The following is a 13,565-nucleotide window of genomic DNA, read 5'->3' on the forward strand; positions in this document are numbered from 1 at the left end:
CGGTGATGGTCACTAACTTTCAGTGTAATTGAAACGGCAACTAGAGTGGATACGATGTATACATTAGATTTACTCATATGACACAATGCCTCAAATTATGTACGAGCAATTCCTGTGAAATTACCTGTTTTAAAACAAGGTTTTTACAATTGATTTGTTTTGTTCCACATGAGCTTCATGAATGGTGAATATGTTTTCAATAAGAGACTAATAGGTTTGTGATTCTTCAACTCCTTTTATAACAGTATTAATGCAACAGTTACAGAGGCATAATTGTACGATTGAGGTATTAATTTCGGTGTGAACATTTAGTGAATGTCCTAGGTTCTTCGTAAATGGGAAATTAAATAATTACTTTTTTTTACAAATTTCATGTGAAAAGAATACATAATTCAAATTTAAATTTCCCTTAACAGGGCTCAAGTGACGACATCATATTTTCCCCTCTATTTAAGAAGGATTTCTCCACAACTCTGGCTGTCGCCTGATGATGCTAGTTATAATTACTGGTGAAACGTCTTACTCGAATTTTGTAAATGTTGTGGATTTACTTTCCAACACACCAGGTGTGCTGAACTAGTGCAGTGACGTATATTGAGTCACTACGGAGTTTAGCGCCAGCTACTGAGAGAAGAGGGGTGCTGTGCGTGTTAGAGCCTCTCTCTGGCACCAGAGTGTGAATGGCATGTAAGGTGACGCTAGGGGGCATGGTTCTGGTAATGGGCAGAGAGAGGGCACCTCAGGACATGACTGTCTGGGTGAACCCGAGAGTGCACGTGACCAAAGGGGGGCCCGAGGGGGGCGAACGGGACACGTGATATGTGGCCCAGAACTTTCTAGTAGGATCCATAAGGGGGCGTGGCTGTGGGCGGAACCAGGCCATGCTTAGGCGCATAAAAGGGAGTAACCCAAGAGCCGATCGGGGCTATCTTCTGGAATCAACCCCCCGTTCTACGTCTCTTTGGTCTTCGGTCGTTACGCTCAGCTTTGTGGGTCAGCCAGTGTGTTATTGTCTGACCCAGGTTGTAGTTACCCCATTGTAGTCTAGTTACCCCATTGTGGTCTAAGTTTCTCATGGTAGTCACCACCTATTCGTTATCCCGTACGTTTATGCAGTTAGCCTGTTGGGGTGTTAGAATCAACGTGTTGCTTCCAAGTTCAAGTGTTTGTCTACGTGGAACCCACTACATCTGGTGTCAGAAGTGAAAAATAATAGATAGGGGATAGCCTTAGTGTGGTGCGATGTTTAGTGAAGAAAGCAGCTTACCCAGGCATCATCATACGAAGTAGACGATGAGGGGGTGATTCCACAAACAGACCCAGAGAAAAAATGCGAGGCGGCTCTACTGGCGGAGCAGTGAGAAGAACGTGATCTTGCCGCGCTGCCATCGTCGGGGAGAGTGCGCCAGTCACGCAACACTCGTCTCGCGGACTTACTGACCGCTGTGGCAGTGTTGGTCGCCGTGATGGAGCTGGAGCGACGGTTGTGTAAGGGTGATGTGGGTTGGGACCAACAGGAGACGACTTCGTTGTTGCTGTTTCCCATTCGCGGGAAACCATTTTTTCGGATGGAGCGACGGTGTTCCCGCCAAATTGGACATCCCGCCAAAATCGAGGCAAGAAGTCCCTGTTCTTAAAAAGAGGCTTCCCTTTCTTATGAGTGGTGACTGGGCGGCATTCTGACGGTGCTTCACCGCCACCTGCGACCTGGTGGGATGGTTATGCTGCCTCAAGCTCTCGCCCAGATGTCGGTGATTTTCAATAAGTCATCTGACATGCAACACAAGTTTGCCGCACGAAGGTGGGGGGAGGCCGAGATGCCCCTCGCCTTCCGCAGCGCACTCATGTCGTTGGCACAGGCCACGTACCCCAAGATGGACCATGAGGGGCTCGACTCCTTGGTCCTCAAGCGCTGTTGTCGCTGGCCCAGGAGCTCAACTTGATTCTGCCAGCCACGGAAGAGGACGACTTGTCGTTGCTCAAAATTCTACGGTGCCTCCAGGCACATTTTAATTTTAAGCGGCATGCAAGCATGGCTGCGTGTGCTGGACCCTCTGAAGTGACAGGAGCACCTGAAGGCGCGGAGCCTTGACAAGACTGCGCTTCGCTCGATGACGTCAGGTGGAGACAGGACGAGGCAGGGCGACAAGGAGGTCGAAACCTGCCAAAGAGGACCTTCTCTCACCCAAGGACTGACCCCTTTGTCTGCTTCAGGTGCGGCCTGCCGGGACACGTCTCAAGGGGATGCCTTGCCGAACAAGGGAGCCTGTTCAAGGTGCCGTCATCATGCACCAGGCTGTCCTCTACTCCACATGGTTGCTCAGGCGAGTCGCAGCACACCACACACACGGCCTTTGCTGTGACCTCAGACCATCATGTTCGTGTCCTGATTCGCGTGTCGTTGCTTCCCGCCTTGTTGCAGAGCGTGATAGTCGAGTTTTGGCGAGGGATGACTGGCCATGGCGTCCTGTTCAATGGTCGGAATTGGGCCACCATATTGTTGCTGCGGCGGCGGGATCATCAGGTGTCATGGGAACTGTACAGGGTGTAGAGATGCGGGTGCTCATTGACACCGGAGCATCCACTACTATTATCTCTGAAATGGGTTTTGAATATTTTGCCACCAAAATTGTGCACCATTCGATCGGCGACAGTGTGCATTGGTGACATTCAATTGACATGGCCAGTGCTTGTTTCGAAATTCCTAGCTGTACCCTATCTATTAGGAACCGATTTCCTAGGGAAAATGCCCCTAAAGATCCTTGTTGATCAGGGGTGAATCGAGTTACCATCGGGCCACCGAATGGCGTTTTGTCCTCCTCGACTCGGTTGTGCATGGCTAACGCCACACTCCAGACACTGGCGAAAGAAACTGTTAAAATCCCCCCGGTGCACAGATGCTCGTGCCTTTGTGACTGCGGAAGCAGCTCGACCGAGAAGCGACTGCGGGAGGGATTCTCTAGGCTTCCTCGAACAAAATACTGGTCGGGAACTAACATTAGTGGAAGCTCAGACCTTGGTGGCGAGTGATCAGTAACCTTTTATTCAAGTTTTGAACGCTGGTCTGGAAACGTCCGTTATACAATCGGGTACTGTTCTAGCTCATGCGTCGGCCGCGTCTTGCGAAGGGAAATAAGTATAACCCATAAAAACAAAGTTTGTCACTCTAAATCCTTTATATGCGTGGTGGCTAGAGTCCTCTCGTCCTCTGGCTTGAGATGGCTGCCACCTATGGGTCAGATGATTGTCTGCAGTATTAAACAATTGGTAATTAAATATTTAATTTGTTTTCCCTAAACAGTGTAAAATTTTTGAAAAAAAAATTCATGAACATTAATTGTCTCGCACAACGAGTCTATGTGCAAAATGTCAGCTTGATTGGATCACGGGAAGTGGGTTAAAAACGACCGAAATGTTTGCACGGTCGTAAGCAAGCAAGCACGCAAGCACGCAAGCAAGCAAGCAAGCGAACTTAATATAAAGGATTTAAAAATGGCGGGGATGTGCGAGTTGGAGCAGGGAGAGAGGTGTGACGAGTCATGGCTGGATGCACTCTGCTCCGAGAGCTCAGAGTTGTCTGATGCACAGAGGGCCGAGTTGCTTGCACTTTTGGAATAATTTTCTGATGTTTTCAGCATAGGTAAATATGATAGTCCGCACGTTTCTGTTGCATCACCACATTGATACAGGGAGTGCCGCCCCCATTCACCAAAACACCTATAGACTGAGCCCCAAAATGAAGGACCACGTGTGTCAGGCAGTCGATGAGAAGTTAGCCGCTGACGTAATTTATTTGTCTAACAGTCCGTGGGGGGCTACCATTGTTCTGGTGAAAAAGCAGGATGGGACTTTAAGGTTTTAACTCCTTGGACGCTTTGTCGGGGGCGAGGTTTTTCTCCATTCTTGATTTGTTATCTGGGTTCTGGCAGTTGCCTTTGGACGACAGTTCAAAACCTAAGACTGCATTCCGTATACCCCAAGGGTTATTTTAATTTTACCGGCTCACGATGGGACTCCATTCATCTCCTGCCACGTTCCAGAGGCTCATGGAACTGGTGTTGGCAAGTCTCCAATGGGACGCTTTGTTTGATCTACCTCGATGACGTGATCGTTTTCAGGCATACGCTTGAAGAACATCTGCATTGGTTGCATGCTATTTTTCTTAAAAAGGTCTGTTCGGTACTTGGGGCACATTGTCAGCGAGTCGGGCATGCGACGAACCCGAATCAGACTGCGTGCGTGCGCACATGCTAACTCCCAAGTCGGCAGGTGAGGTGCGTAGCTTTGTCGGGTTCGCTTCCTATTATTGCGGTTTTGTGTTAACCATGATCGCAAAACCTCTCCACGTCCTCACTGCCAAGGGCCATAAATGTCGATGGGGGAAGGAGGAGGCTGCGTTTGTTGCACTACGCGATGGCCTGGTCAACGCACCTCCCATTCGATACCATGATTTGGCTTTGCCTTTCGTCCTGGATACTGATGCCAGTAACACCAGAATTGACGTATCCCAGGTTGTAGATGGAGTGGAAAGCGTGGTAGCGTATGGGAGCAGAGTGCTTTCCCCGGCTGAGCAGCACTACTGTGTGATGCGCCGAGAGCTGTTGGCTATTGTTTATTTCACCCAACAATACCGTCCGTACCTCTATGGCAGAAGGTTTGAGGTACGAACGGATCATGCAGCTCTATAGTATGCGTTGCGGGCCAAACAGCCATCCGGACCAGCTCTCCCGATGGCTGGTAGTCCTTCAGGACTATTCATTTAAAGTTACATAAAGAAAAGGTGTTTGCCATGTGAATGCTGATGCACTGTCGCGACTGTCACCAAGTGATCCGTGTGCTTGTCTCACGGGTTCAGGGCGTTGTAAGCCCATTGCCACAGGACCATTTCCCACTGTCATGGCATCAGTAGATGTTACAATTCCCGATACTACCGACGCATGTGATAACACGATCGGTCTCACCCATGCTGAATGGGGGCGACTCCAAGTGGAGGATGCCTCATTATTGAAAATGAGGTGCAGCGTTAGGAATGTAGAGTGTGGGAAGAGCCGACAGGAGTTGTCTCCTGTCATCCTTTAGGGTAGTTTGTTGATGCTATGGGATGGTGAAGTGCATTGCTATAACATTGTCGTGCCCACCATTCTGCGGGGCAAGGTTAAATGGGCTGCACACGAACGGTTGATGCACCTTGGAGTACAAAAAACATTGTCAACTCTCTGACTTGATTTCTCTTGGCCGGAATGGCAGGAGATGTTTACAATGTTTTGAATAGGTGCACAGAATGTAATTGCCGAAAACCCCCTCCGAGGATGGGCCGTCCACCTTTGCAATCGATTCGGGAATCCCGTGTCAATGAACTCGTTGCTCTCGACGTTCTCGGGCCATTTCCCACGTTCCTGCAAGGTAATAAATATGTGTTGGTGGGGTGGAGTACCTCTCGTGCTGGCCAATGGCCTCGCCGTTGCCACACCCATTGGCTGCAACGATCACTAAATAATTCCTTCATGTTTATGTCCTAGATAAGGGAGCGCCTCCTTACTGACCAAGGCAAAAATGTACCATCTAAATTATTGAAGGAAGTTTGCGATTTGTTGGGCACCAAAAATGTACGAACTTCGCCCTATCACCTCCAAACTGATAGAATGGTGGAACGATTACACAGGACCCTGAATACTATGTTGTGTCAGCAGGTAAATGTAGCCCAGTCCGATTGGGACCTGCAAGTTCCAGGTGTTCTGGAACTTGCAGGATGTGGAGCCTAAGAAGGCGAAGGTTGACATACCTAGCATTATGCCCCTTACCGTTAAGAAATTGTCGGAGGCACGGGAGGCTTCCAGGGGGAATTCGGCCTTGTGCCAGTCATCAAATGAATGGCTAATGGGGCTACAAGATTCGGTGACTAAATGGGAACTGGGGGACAAGGATTGGTTACACTGCCCCCAGGTTCCAGTGGGTATCTCACCCAAATTGTTCAAACCATGGACAGGCCCAGTCGAAGTGACTGAGGTGAAACGGCCACAATGTGTGCGGATTCAATTCGGTTGCCGGCGGTGGTTTGTGCATCCGTCATGACCGAAACCTTTTTTTCCGCCCGGCGGGATCCCTTCATATCCACTACCTAAGGGCCATGTGTCTGGTATATCCGGCGAGCTGGGGCCTGCGTCCACGGAGGTTGTGCCTCATGGGATTTTTGGTTTTGCGCCGACAGGATCCCAGCACATAGCGCCGTTGGAGCCGCTGGTTTTTCCAATCGGAGGGGGATTGATGAGAGTGGAGTGGACATCATACACTTCTCCTCTTGATGGACTTCCGTGTTCTTCTCGGGAGGAGCCGTGCCCATTAGGCCATCTTCTACCTGTCCCTGGAACCCCCAGGGAACCCACACTCACCCCACCGGGGGTCCGGCGATGAGGATCTATTCAAGGACCGTCCATTTCAAATGACTATTCTCCAGTGCGCTATTTATTTCTGCACAGTCAGTTGGTTGTCACACACGTGAGCCAGATGGGTCATTAGCTGATCCTGGCCCTTCTTGTGCTCGTGGCTGGTGACACATGCAGGGGTGGGTTTGTACTTTCTGCCTGGAGGTTGGGTCGGTCCTTGTACATTGCGTTTTTTTTCCCCTTTCTCCGTAATTAAATATATTGTTCGGTTGACAGGTTTTGTCGGTTTTGTTGTTAAATGTAAAAAAACATTTTTGTGGAGGCATATTTTGTTCAATCTGGGATAGTTATCAGCCAGGACAGCATTGCATTAAGAAGGGGGGGGTGGGTGATGTAGTGATGTATATTGAGTCACTACGGCATTTAGCGCCAGCTACTGAGAAGAGGGGAACTGTGCATGTTAGAGCCTCTCTCTGGCACTAGAGTGTATATGGCATGGAAGGAGACAGTAGGGGGCATAGTTCTGGTAACGGGCAGAGAGAGGGCACATCAGGACAGGACAGTCTGGGTGAAACAGAGAGGGCACGTGACCAAGACAGGGTAGCGAGGGGGGCCCGAGGGGGGCGAGCGGGACACGTGATATATGGCCTAGAACCTTCTGGTAGGATCCAGAAGGTGGCATGGCCGTGGGCGGAGCCAGGCCATGCTTAGACCCATAAAAGGTAGGTCCCAAGAGTCGATGGGGGCTGTCTTCTGGAATCAACCTGCCGTGCTATGTCTCTTCAGTCTTCTCTCTTCACGCTCATCTTCGTGGGTCAGGCAGTGTTGTACTGACTGACCCAGTTATGTAGTTACCCCGTTGTAGTCTAGTTACCCCGTTGTGGTCTACGTTTTTCGTGGTTGTCACCACCTACATCGTTATCCTGTATGTTTATGCAGGTACCCTGTTGGGGTGTTACAATAAACGTGTTGCCTCCAAGTTAAAGTCTGTGCCTCCGTGGAACCCACTACACTAGTAACGAATTGGCATTTTCTGTTTACGTGCCAAACCTTACTAACTGGCTGTGTCGGGTGGTGGCGGGTTTAACGGGACAATTATTTTTACACAATCTAACCCAAAATAAATTGTTATGTCATCAAATTAAGCCACAAAATTGGCATGTAACACATTAGATCGAACGATCACCATATAGTTTCTATATGCCCTTTTTTTTGTCCAAATATATATTGATGAGAAAAATCCGTGTTTTATTTGCAACAAAACAAGAGCCCACGTGAACGTAACCAACGTGTGAATCGTGCATTTGTCTATTTTAAATACAGGAAAAATGGTAGCATTGCATGGTGAAACGCTTTCAATACCAAATTAAGTAATATAATATGTAAGATACACAATGCAGTTATATATAGTAGCATACACAGATTAATGTCTATATTAATATATTCTTGGGTTTTTTCGGTAAAGTCACGTAGGTAAAACATTAAAATTAATAAAAGTAAAATAAAATAAAAATAAAAATCACGACGTTTCGGAGGCAACACAAGCTTCCGTCTTCAGGTGGAACCGTCACAGCCACGACAGCTGTATCAAGTAAATGAGAGATTACAAGAGCTACCACTCCGTATATATAATGGTTGGAGAGGGGAAGGGCCAAGGCACACTTTTTATTAATATGGTAAGGTGAGGCTTAAGACTAAGAATAGACTGCATAACAAAGGCTGAGCCTTTGTTATGGAGAGGTACGGTTTGTGACTAAGCCTGGCCTACATAACAATAGTGTGAAAAAATAAAACAACTAAACATGTAGGCCAGGCTTAGTCACAAACCGTACCTCTCCATAACAAAGGCTCAGCCTTTGTTATGTAAAGGCTCAGCCTTTGTTATACAGTCTATTCTTAGTCTTAAGCCTCACCTTACCATATTAATAAAAAGTGTGCCTTAATTGGCCCTTCCCCTCTCCAACCATTATATATACGGAGTGGTAGCTCTTTTAATCTCTCATTTACTTGATACAGCTGTCGTGGTTGTGACGGTTCCACCTGAAGACGGAAGCTTGTGTTGCCTCCGAAACGTCGTGATTTTTATTTTATTTTACTTTTATTAATTTTAATGTTTTACCTACGTAACTTTACCGAAAAAACCTAAGAATATGAATACTTGCAGTCACGAAAGCTTCAAATCTAGAATATATTAATATAGTTTGAACAGTTGAATACATCGCTACTTAGAAGAACTGTCCATAACCATATCTGACCAAGTTTGGAAGGACGCATTGGAAGCCTCAACAAATGGATCATTCAATGATTGAGGTATTCATTTCTGTATAAACACTGAGTAAATATATCCTATGTTGTTCGTGAACAAGTGATTAAATAAGTAAATATTTGGACAAAATTCTTATGAAATTTAAACCTACAATCGAAATTACAATTCTCTCAACATGGCTGCACACATTTTTATAACGCAAATAACAATAAATGTATAATCATGGAAATACTCACAGCTCCTTTTAGTAACGATGGCTGATGATTGGGAGTTGATGCCACTGTACGCTGTTACAGATGTCTGGTAACTTCTACCAGGAACCAAACCAATAAAGCGCTGCATTGTAACATTGGAGGAAACATTTAAGTCATATGCTACTGATGCGTTGTTAGTTTCATTTAAGTAGACTATGTAGTAGTCAACATCTGAAATAGGAGCCACCCATGAGACCGTCATGGCTGTAGAGTTGTTGACGATGACGTAGACATTGACTCGTGGAGGCACTGCAATGTTAAATAAAATGATAAAAAGTCGAAGTGAAGGGGATAATTATGTCATTAACTTAAGCCACTAAAGTGGCATATAACACATAAGTTACCACAATCACCACATATTTTGTATATGCCCTCTTTTTTTAGTCTAACTATGTATTGATGAGAAAAATGTTTTATTTGCAACAAAACAAGAGTCCAGTATAAGGCACGGACCATAACAAGGGGGGGGAGGTACAAAAATTACGTGGACTGAGACCCTCAATACCCCTGGGTCAATAGATGGGGAGTAGATAGGTTTCACTAGCCCACACACATGCGGACTACGAGAGGTAGCGTCGGTTATTATTATATGGTTAAGGGGAGAACAAGGATCCGGGATAAAAGTTGGGGGAGCCTCCACATACCAAGTGGAGTTGTCATAACAAAAGTCCCGCAGGGCGGTGACTGAATCCCCAGAGGGGGGTAGGAGGGCAATACCAACCTCCCTGCATGCACACCCCACAACAAGCTTCACGTGAGTGGGATCCGCCCGACTCCGAACTCACTCCTTATCCTCGTGCTTGTGTTCTGATCACACGAGGGCTAAAAGATAACTGTGCCAGAGTTTTCATGAAGAAGGCCCATGAGCCCTGCAGTTTGCCAGTGGCCTACCCAGCCATAATGTCAAGGATTTACAGTAATACGGACTAAAACTTAAAATCGCCGTATAGTTTCAGGCCCCACAGCGCTGTTTCAATTGATGGGCTGGGCTTTATACCGCAGACATTGATAAGGAGGTTTGTTGTATCCGAGTAACGGAGGTCGGGTGACGAGTCTCGAGCCCATCACTATTGCATGTGTGTATGTATGTAGAACTTCGTTGGCACAGTACGTAGCCAACCATGATAAACATGTGAATCGTGCATGTGTCTATTTTACATGCAGGACAATGGCAGCATCACATGCTGGTAAAACGTTCCAATACCAAATTAAATAATACAATATGTAAGATACAAATGCGTTTTTATATATAGTGAAATATAGTAGCATACACACATTTCTGTCTATTTTAATATAGTACGAACAATTGACCATATTGGTACTTACAAGTTCTGTCCGTGACCACATCTGACTCATATGAAAAGGTTGTATTGGAAGCCTCCACAGACACGGAGTAGTTCCTTCCAGGAACCAGGCCAGTAAATGTTCCCGTGGTTGAGTTAATCGGCAATGTTGTAACAAACTTTCCACTCGCAGTCTCTCGCAAGTAGACCCAGAAGGAGAACGAGTCCGGGAGATAATTCGTCCCTGAGACTGTCATGGTCGTGGTAGTCTTGTTGGTGATGGTTAAAACGTTGAAACTTGGCACTGCATCAAGCATGGGTAACATTTATCAAGATAGTATTTCACTTACTTTGGGAGAAAATGTTCAAATTATTAATAGACAGACGAATTGAAAACATTTCTAAATGTGGATGTAGTGACCACCCTTTATGAAAGTATGTCAATCTAATAATTTTGAAAGGAATGTGTCATTAAATTGTTTCATTTGTAATATTAAATTAACAATTCTTATGAGTACCTGGAGTTAAATATTAATTGTTTAATGGATATACTATTCACCTGTAAATAAAAAAAAAACTTGAGAATATTGTATTTAAGGAATATTTGATGTTTATATTGTATTTTTTAGGAAGAAGAATTAACATTTCACAAATATCATTGGGAATGTCATCGGAACACGCATATGATGCTGAGATTCCAGTTACGTGTTGCTGTTAGACGCATTTCGCTTGTAAGTTATTATTTTATTCTGGCCTGCATACATTTTCTGCCTATTGAAGTTCGTTTCATCTATTCTATTAATACTTAATTATTTTAACATTTATTATTTTTAGCAGGTAAGACCCACTGAGCTATGTACTGTAGATCTTTTTCAGAAGCTCAATGAAGTTGATTATTAAATGGAAATTTGTTGTTGAATCCAATGTAAAACCTTCAAATATCAGTTTGAGGATAAACTTTTGAAATAATACATGAAACACATGTTATTGATCTTAAGTGGATAAATAATACATTTATTGCTAGCAATGAACAAAATTTTATTGGGTATGCAATAACAAGACAACCGGGCACAGAGACATATTGACCAACACACACTCGTTTAAGTAACCTTGCAAGCAGATGACTGAGGCATCTTCATCGTGGCTGCAGTAATCACTCGCCCAGAAAAAAATCCAACAGTTGGAAAGCTGAGTCTCGTAACCAGAGCACTGAAAAGGGTCAAGCCAGTTAGGGCCACTGCCCAATCCAAAGTAAGCATATGACACGGCAAAGGCAGTGAGCCCACAACCCAGCTGACGACACACGACCTTGGCATTCTGTGGGCTCCAGTAGTAGTCACACACCGTGCCCCACTCGCCATTGTAGAACACCTCCACCCGGCCCTGACATGCGGTGGCATTCCCAGCCAGCCGAATTGACATATCTAATTTAAACACACACACACACAAATGGAGACCTACATGTAACTATTCGCCTACCATGCAATGTTATAAATGGTCACAATTCTGTTCAATAATTGATTGTTTTTTTTTTACAATGTTTTTAGTGAATGTAGTGAATAAAGCACTTCTAACACGAAGTAATAGTAGTTTTGTGGGACTATTGTTACTCATAACACCGTTTTTTGGGTTAGATCGCGCAAAAAATAAATGTGTCGTTTACCCACCACTATCCGTCAGCAAATTAGTAAGGGTTTGTGACGTAAATAAAATATGCCAATAACTTACTTTGTTCAGCATACCGGTTGTGTGGTGGAGAATAAACCTACAACATTTACAATTCGAGTACAAATTGCATTCTGGTTGTAATTATCAGTGCAACGTACTCAAAATTGGGGGGGGGCGGGATGGGGGTAATAACAAAAATAATTACAAACTCTGAATCGTGTTTCCATCAAGCCGCAGTTCACTCACTTGTAAAGGCGTTCACTTCGCCATAATAGTTGCTGAAGCCGACGCACCCAAGTGTGACGTGGATTGTGTACGACCTGCCCGCAACCAGCTCCGTGAATGTGAAGTTGTAGGCACTCCCATCTGTGCTGAAGTTTGAGGATGCGTTTTGAAAGTTGTCGTACAATTCGAAGGTGTAGTTGTCAACGTAGCTGATGTTCGTCCATGTGATTGTAATGCTTGAGTCACTCGTCTCGCTGACCTGCAATCCTTCAAGTAAAATGTAATCAATGTACACGTGTCTTTAATGTACAACGTTCGTATAACGTGCATCCCTTTGTCAACCCTCTGCTGCATGAAATCCTTTGCACGCTGTACAGGACTTGAGGGTTTTACTATACCTCGCCACTTGATCGAGTTACAGTGAGGGAAACAAGTATTTGATCCCCTGCTGATTTTGTACGTTTGCCCACTGACAAAGAAATGATCAGTCTATAATTTCAATGGTATGTTTATTTGAATAGTGAGAGACAGAATAACAACAAAAAAATCCAGAAAAACGCATGTCAAAAATGTTATGAATTTATTTGCATTTTAATGAGGGAAATAAGTATTTGACCCCTCTGCAAACCATGACTTAGTACTTGGTGGCAAAACCCTTGTTGGCAATCACAGAGGTCAGACGTTTCTTGTAGTTGGCCACCAGGTTTGCACACATCTCAGGAGGGATTTTGTCCCACTCCTCTTTGCAGATCTTCTCCAAGTCATTAAGGTTTCGAGGCTGACGTTTGGCAACTCGAACTTTCAGCTCCCTCCACAGATTTTCCATGGGATTAAGGTCTGGAGACTGGCTAGGCCACTCCAGGACCTTAATGTGCTTCTTCTTGAGCCACTCCTTTGTTGCCTTGGCCGTGTGTTTTGGGTCATTGTCATGCTGGAATACCCATCCACGACCCATTTTCAATGCCCTGGCTGAGGGAAGGAGGTTCTCACCCAACATTTGATGGTACATGGCCCCGTCCATCGTCCCTCTGATGCGGTGAAGTTGTCCTGTCCCCTTAGCAGAAAAACACCCCCAAAGCATAATGTTTCCACCTCCATGTTTGACGGTGGGGATGGTGTTCTTGGGGTCATAGGCAGCATTCCTCCTTCTCCAAATACGGCGAGTTGAGTTGATGCCAAAGAGCTCCATTTTGGTCTCATCTGAGAAAAAAACACTTTCACTCAGTTGTCCTCTGAATCATTCAGATGTTCATTGGCAAATTTCAGACGGGCATGTATATGTGCTTTCTTGAGCATGTGGACCTTGCGGGCGCTGCAGGATTTCAATCTTTCACGGCGTAGTGTGGTACCAACTGTTTTCTTGGTGACTATGGTCCCAGCTGCCTTGAGATCATTGACAAGATCCTCCCGTGTAGTTCTGGGCTGATTCCTCACCGTTCTCATGATCATTGCAACTCCACGAGGTGAGATCTTGCATGGAGCCCCA

General features: G+C 45.4%; 1 protein-coding gene across 1 annotated transcript in view; it reads right to left on the reverse strand.

Moving 5' to 3' along the window:
• LOC133359846 (deleted in malignant brain tumors 1 protein-like) overlaps window positions 1-13,565 on the reverse strand; it is a 72,787-nt gene that overhangs the window by 6,362 nt on the left and 52,860 nt on the right. Inside the window, exons 3-6 of the mRNA XM_061578400.1 lie at window positions 12,101-12,346; window positions 11,296-11,610; window positions 10,230-10,490; window positions 8,886-9,152 (exon numbers count right to left, since the gene is read on the reverse strand). Of these exons, the coding sequence (XP_061434384.1) occupies window positions 8,886-9,152; window positions 10,230-10,490; window positions 11,296-11,610; window positions 12,101-12,346 (1,089 nt within the window). The remainder of the gene's footprint in view (window positions 1-8,885; window positions 9,153-10,229; window positions 10,491-11,295; window positions 11,611-12,100; window positions 12,347-13,565) is intronic.

This window comes from Lethenteron reissneri, chromosome 66 (assembly GCF_015708825.2).
Source record: "Lethenteron reissneri isolate LAM-NWPU_2019-01 chromosome 66, ASM1570882v1, whole genome shotgun sequence".
In the NCBI taxonomy this organism is placed as follows: Eukaryota; Metazoa; Chordata; class Hyperoartia; order Petromyzontiformes; family Petromyzontidae; genus Lethenteron; species Lethenteron reissneri.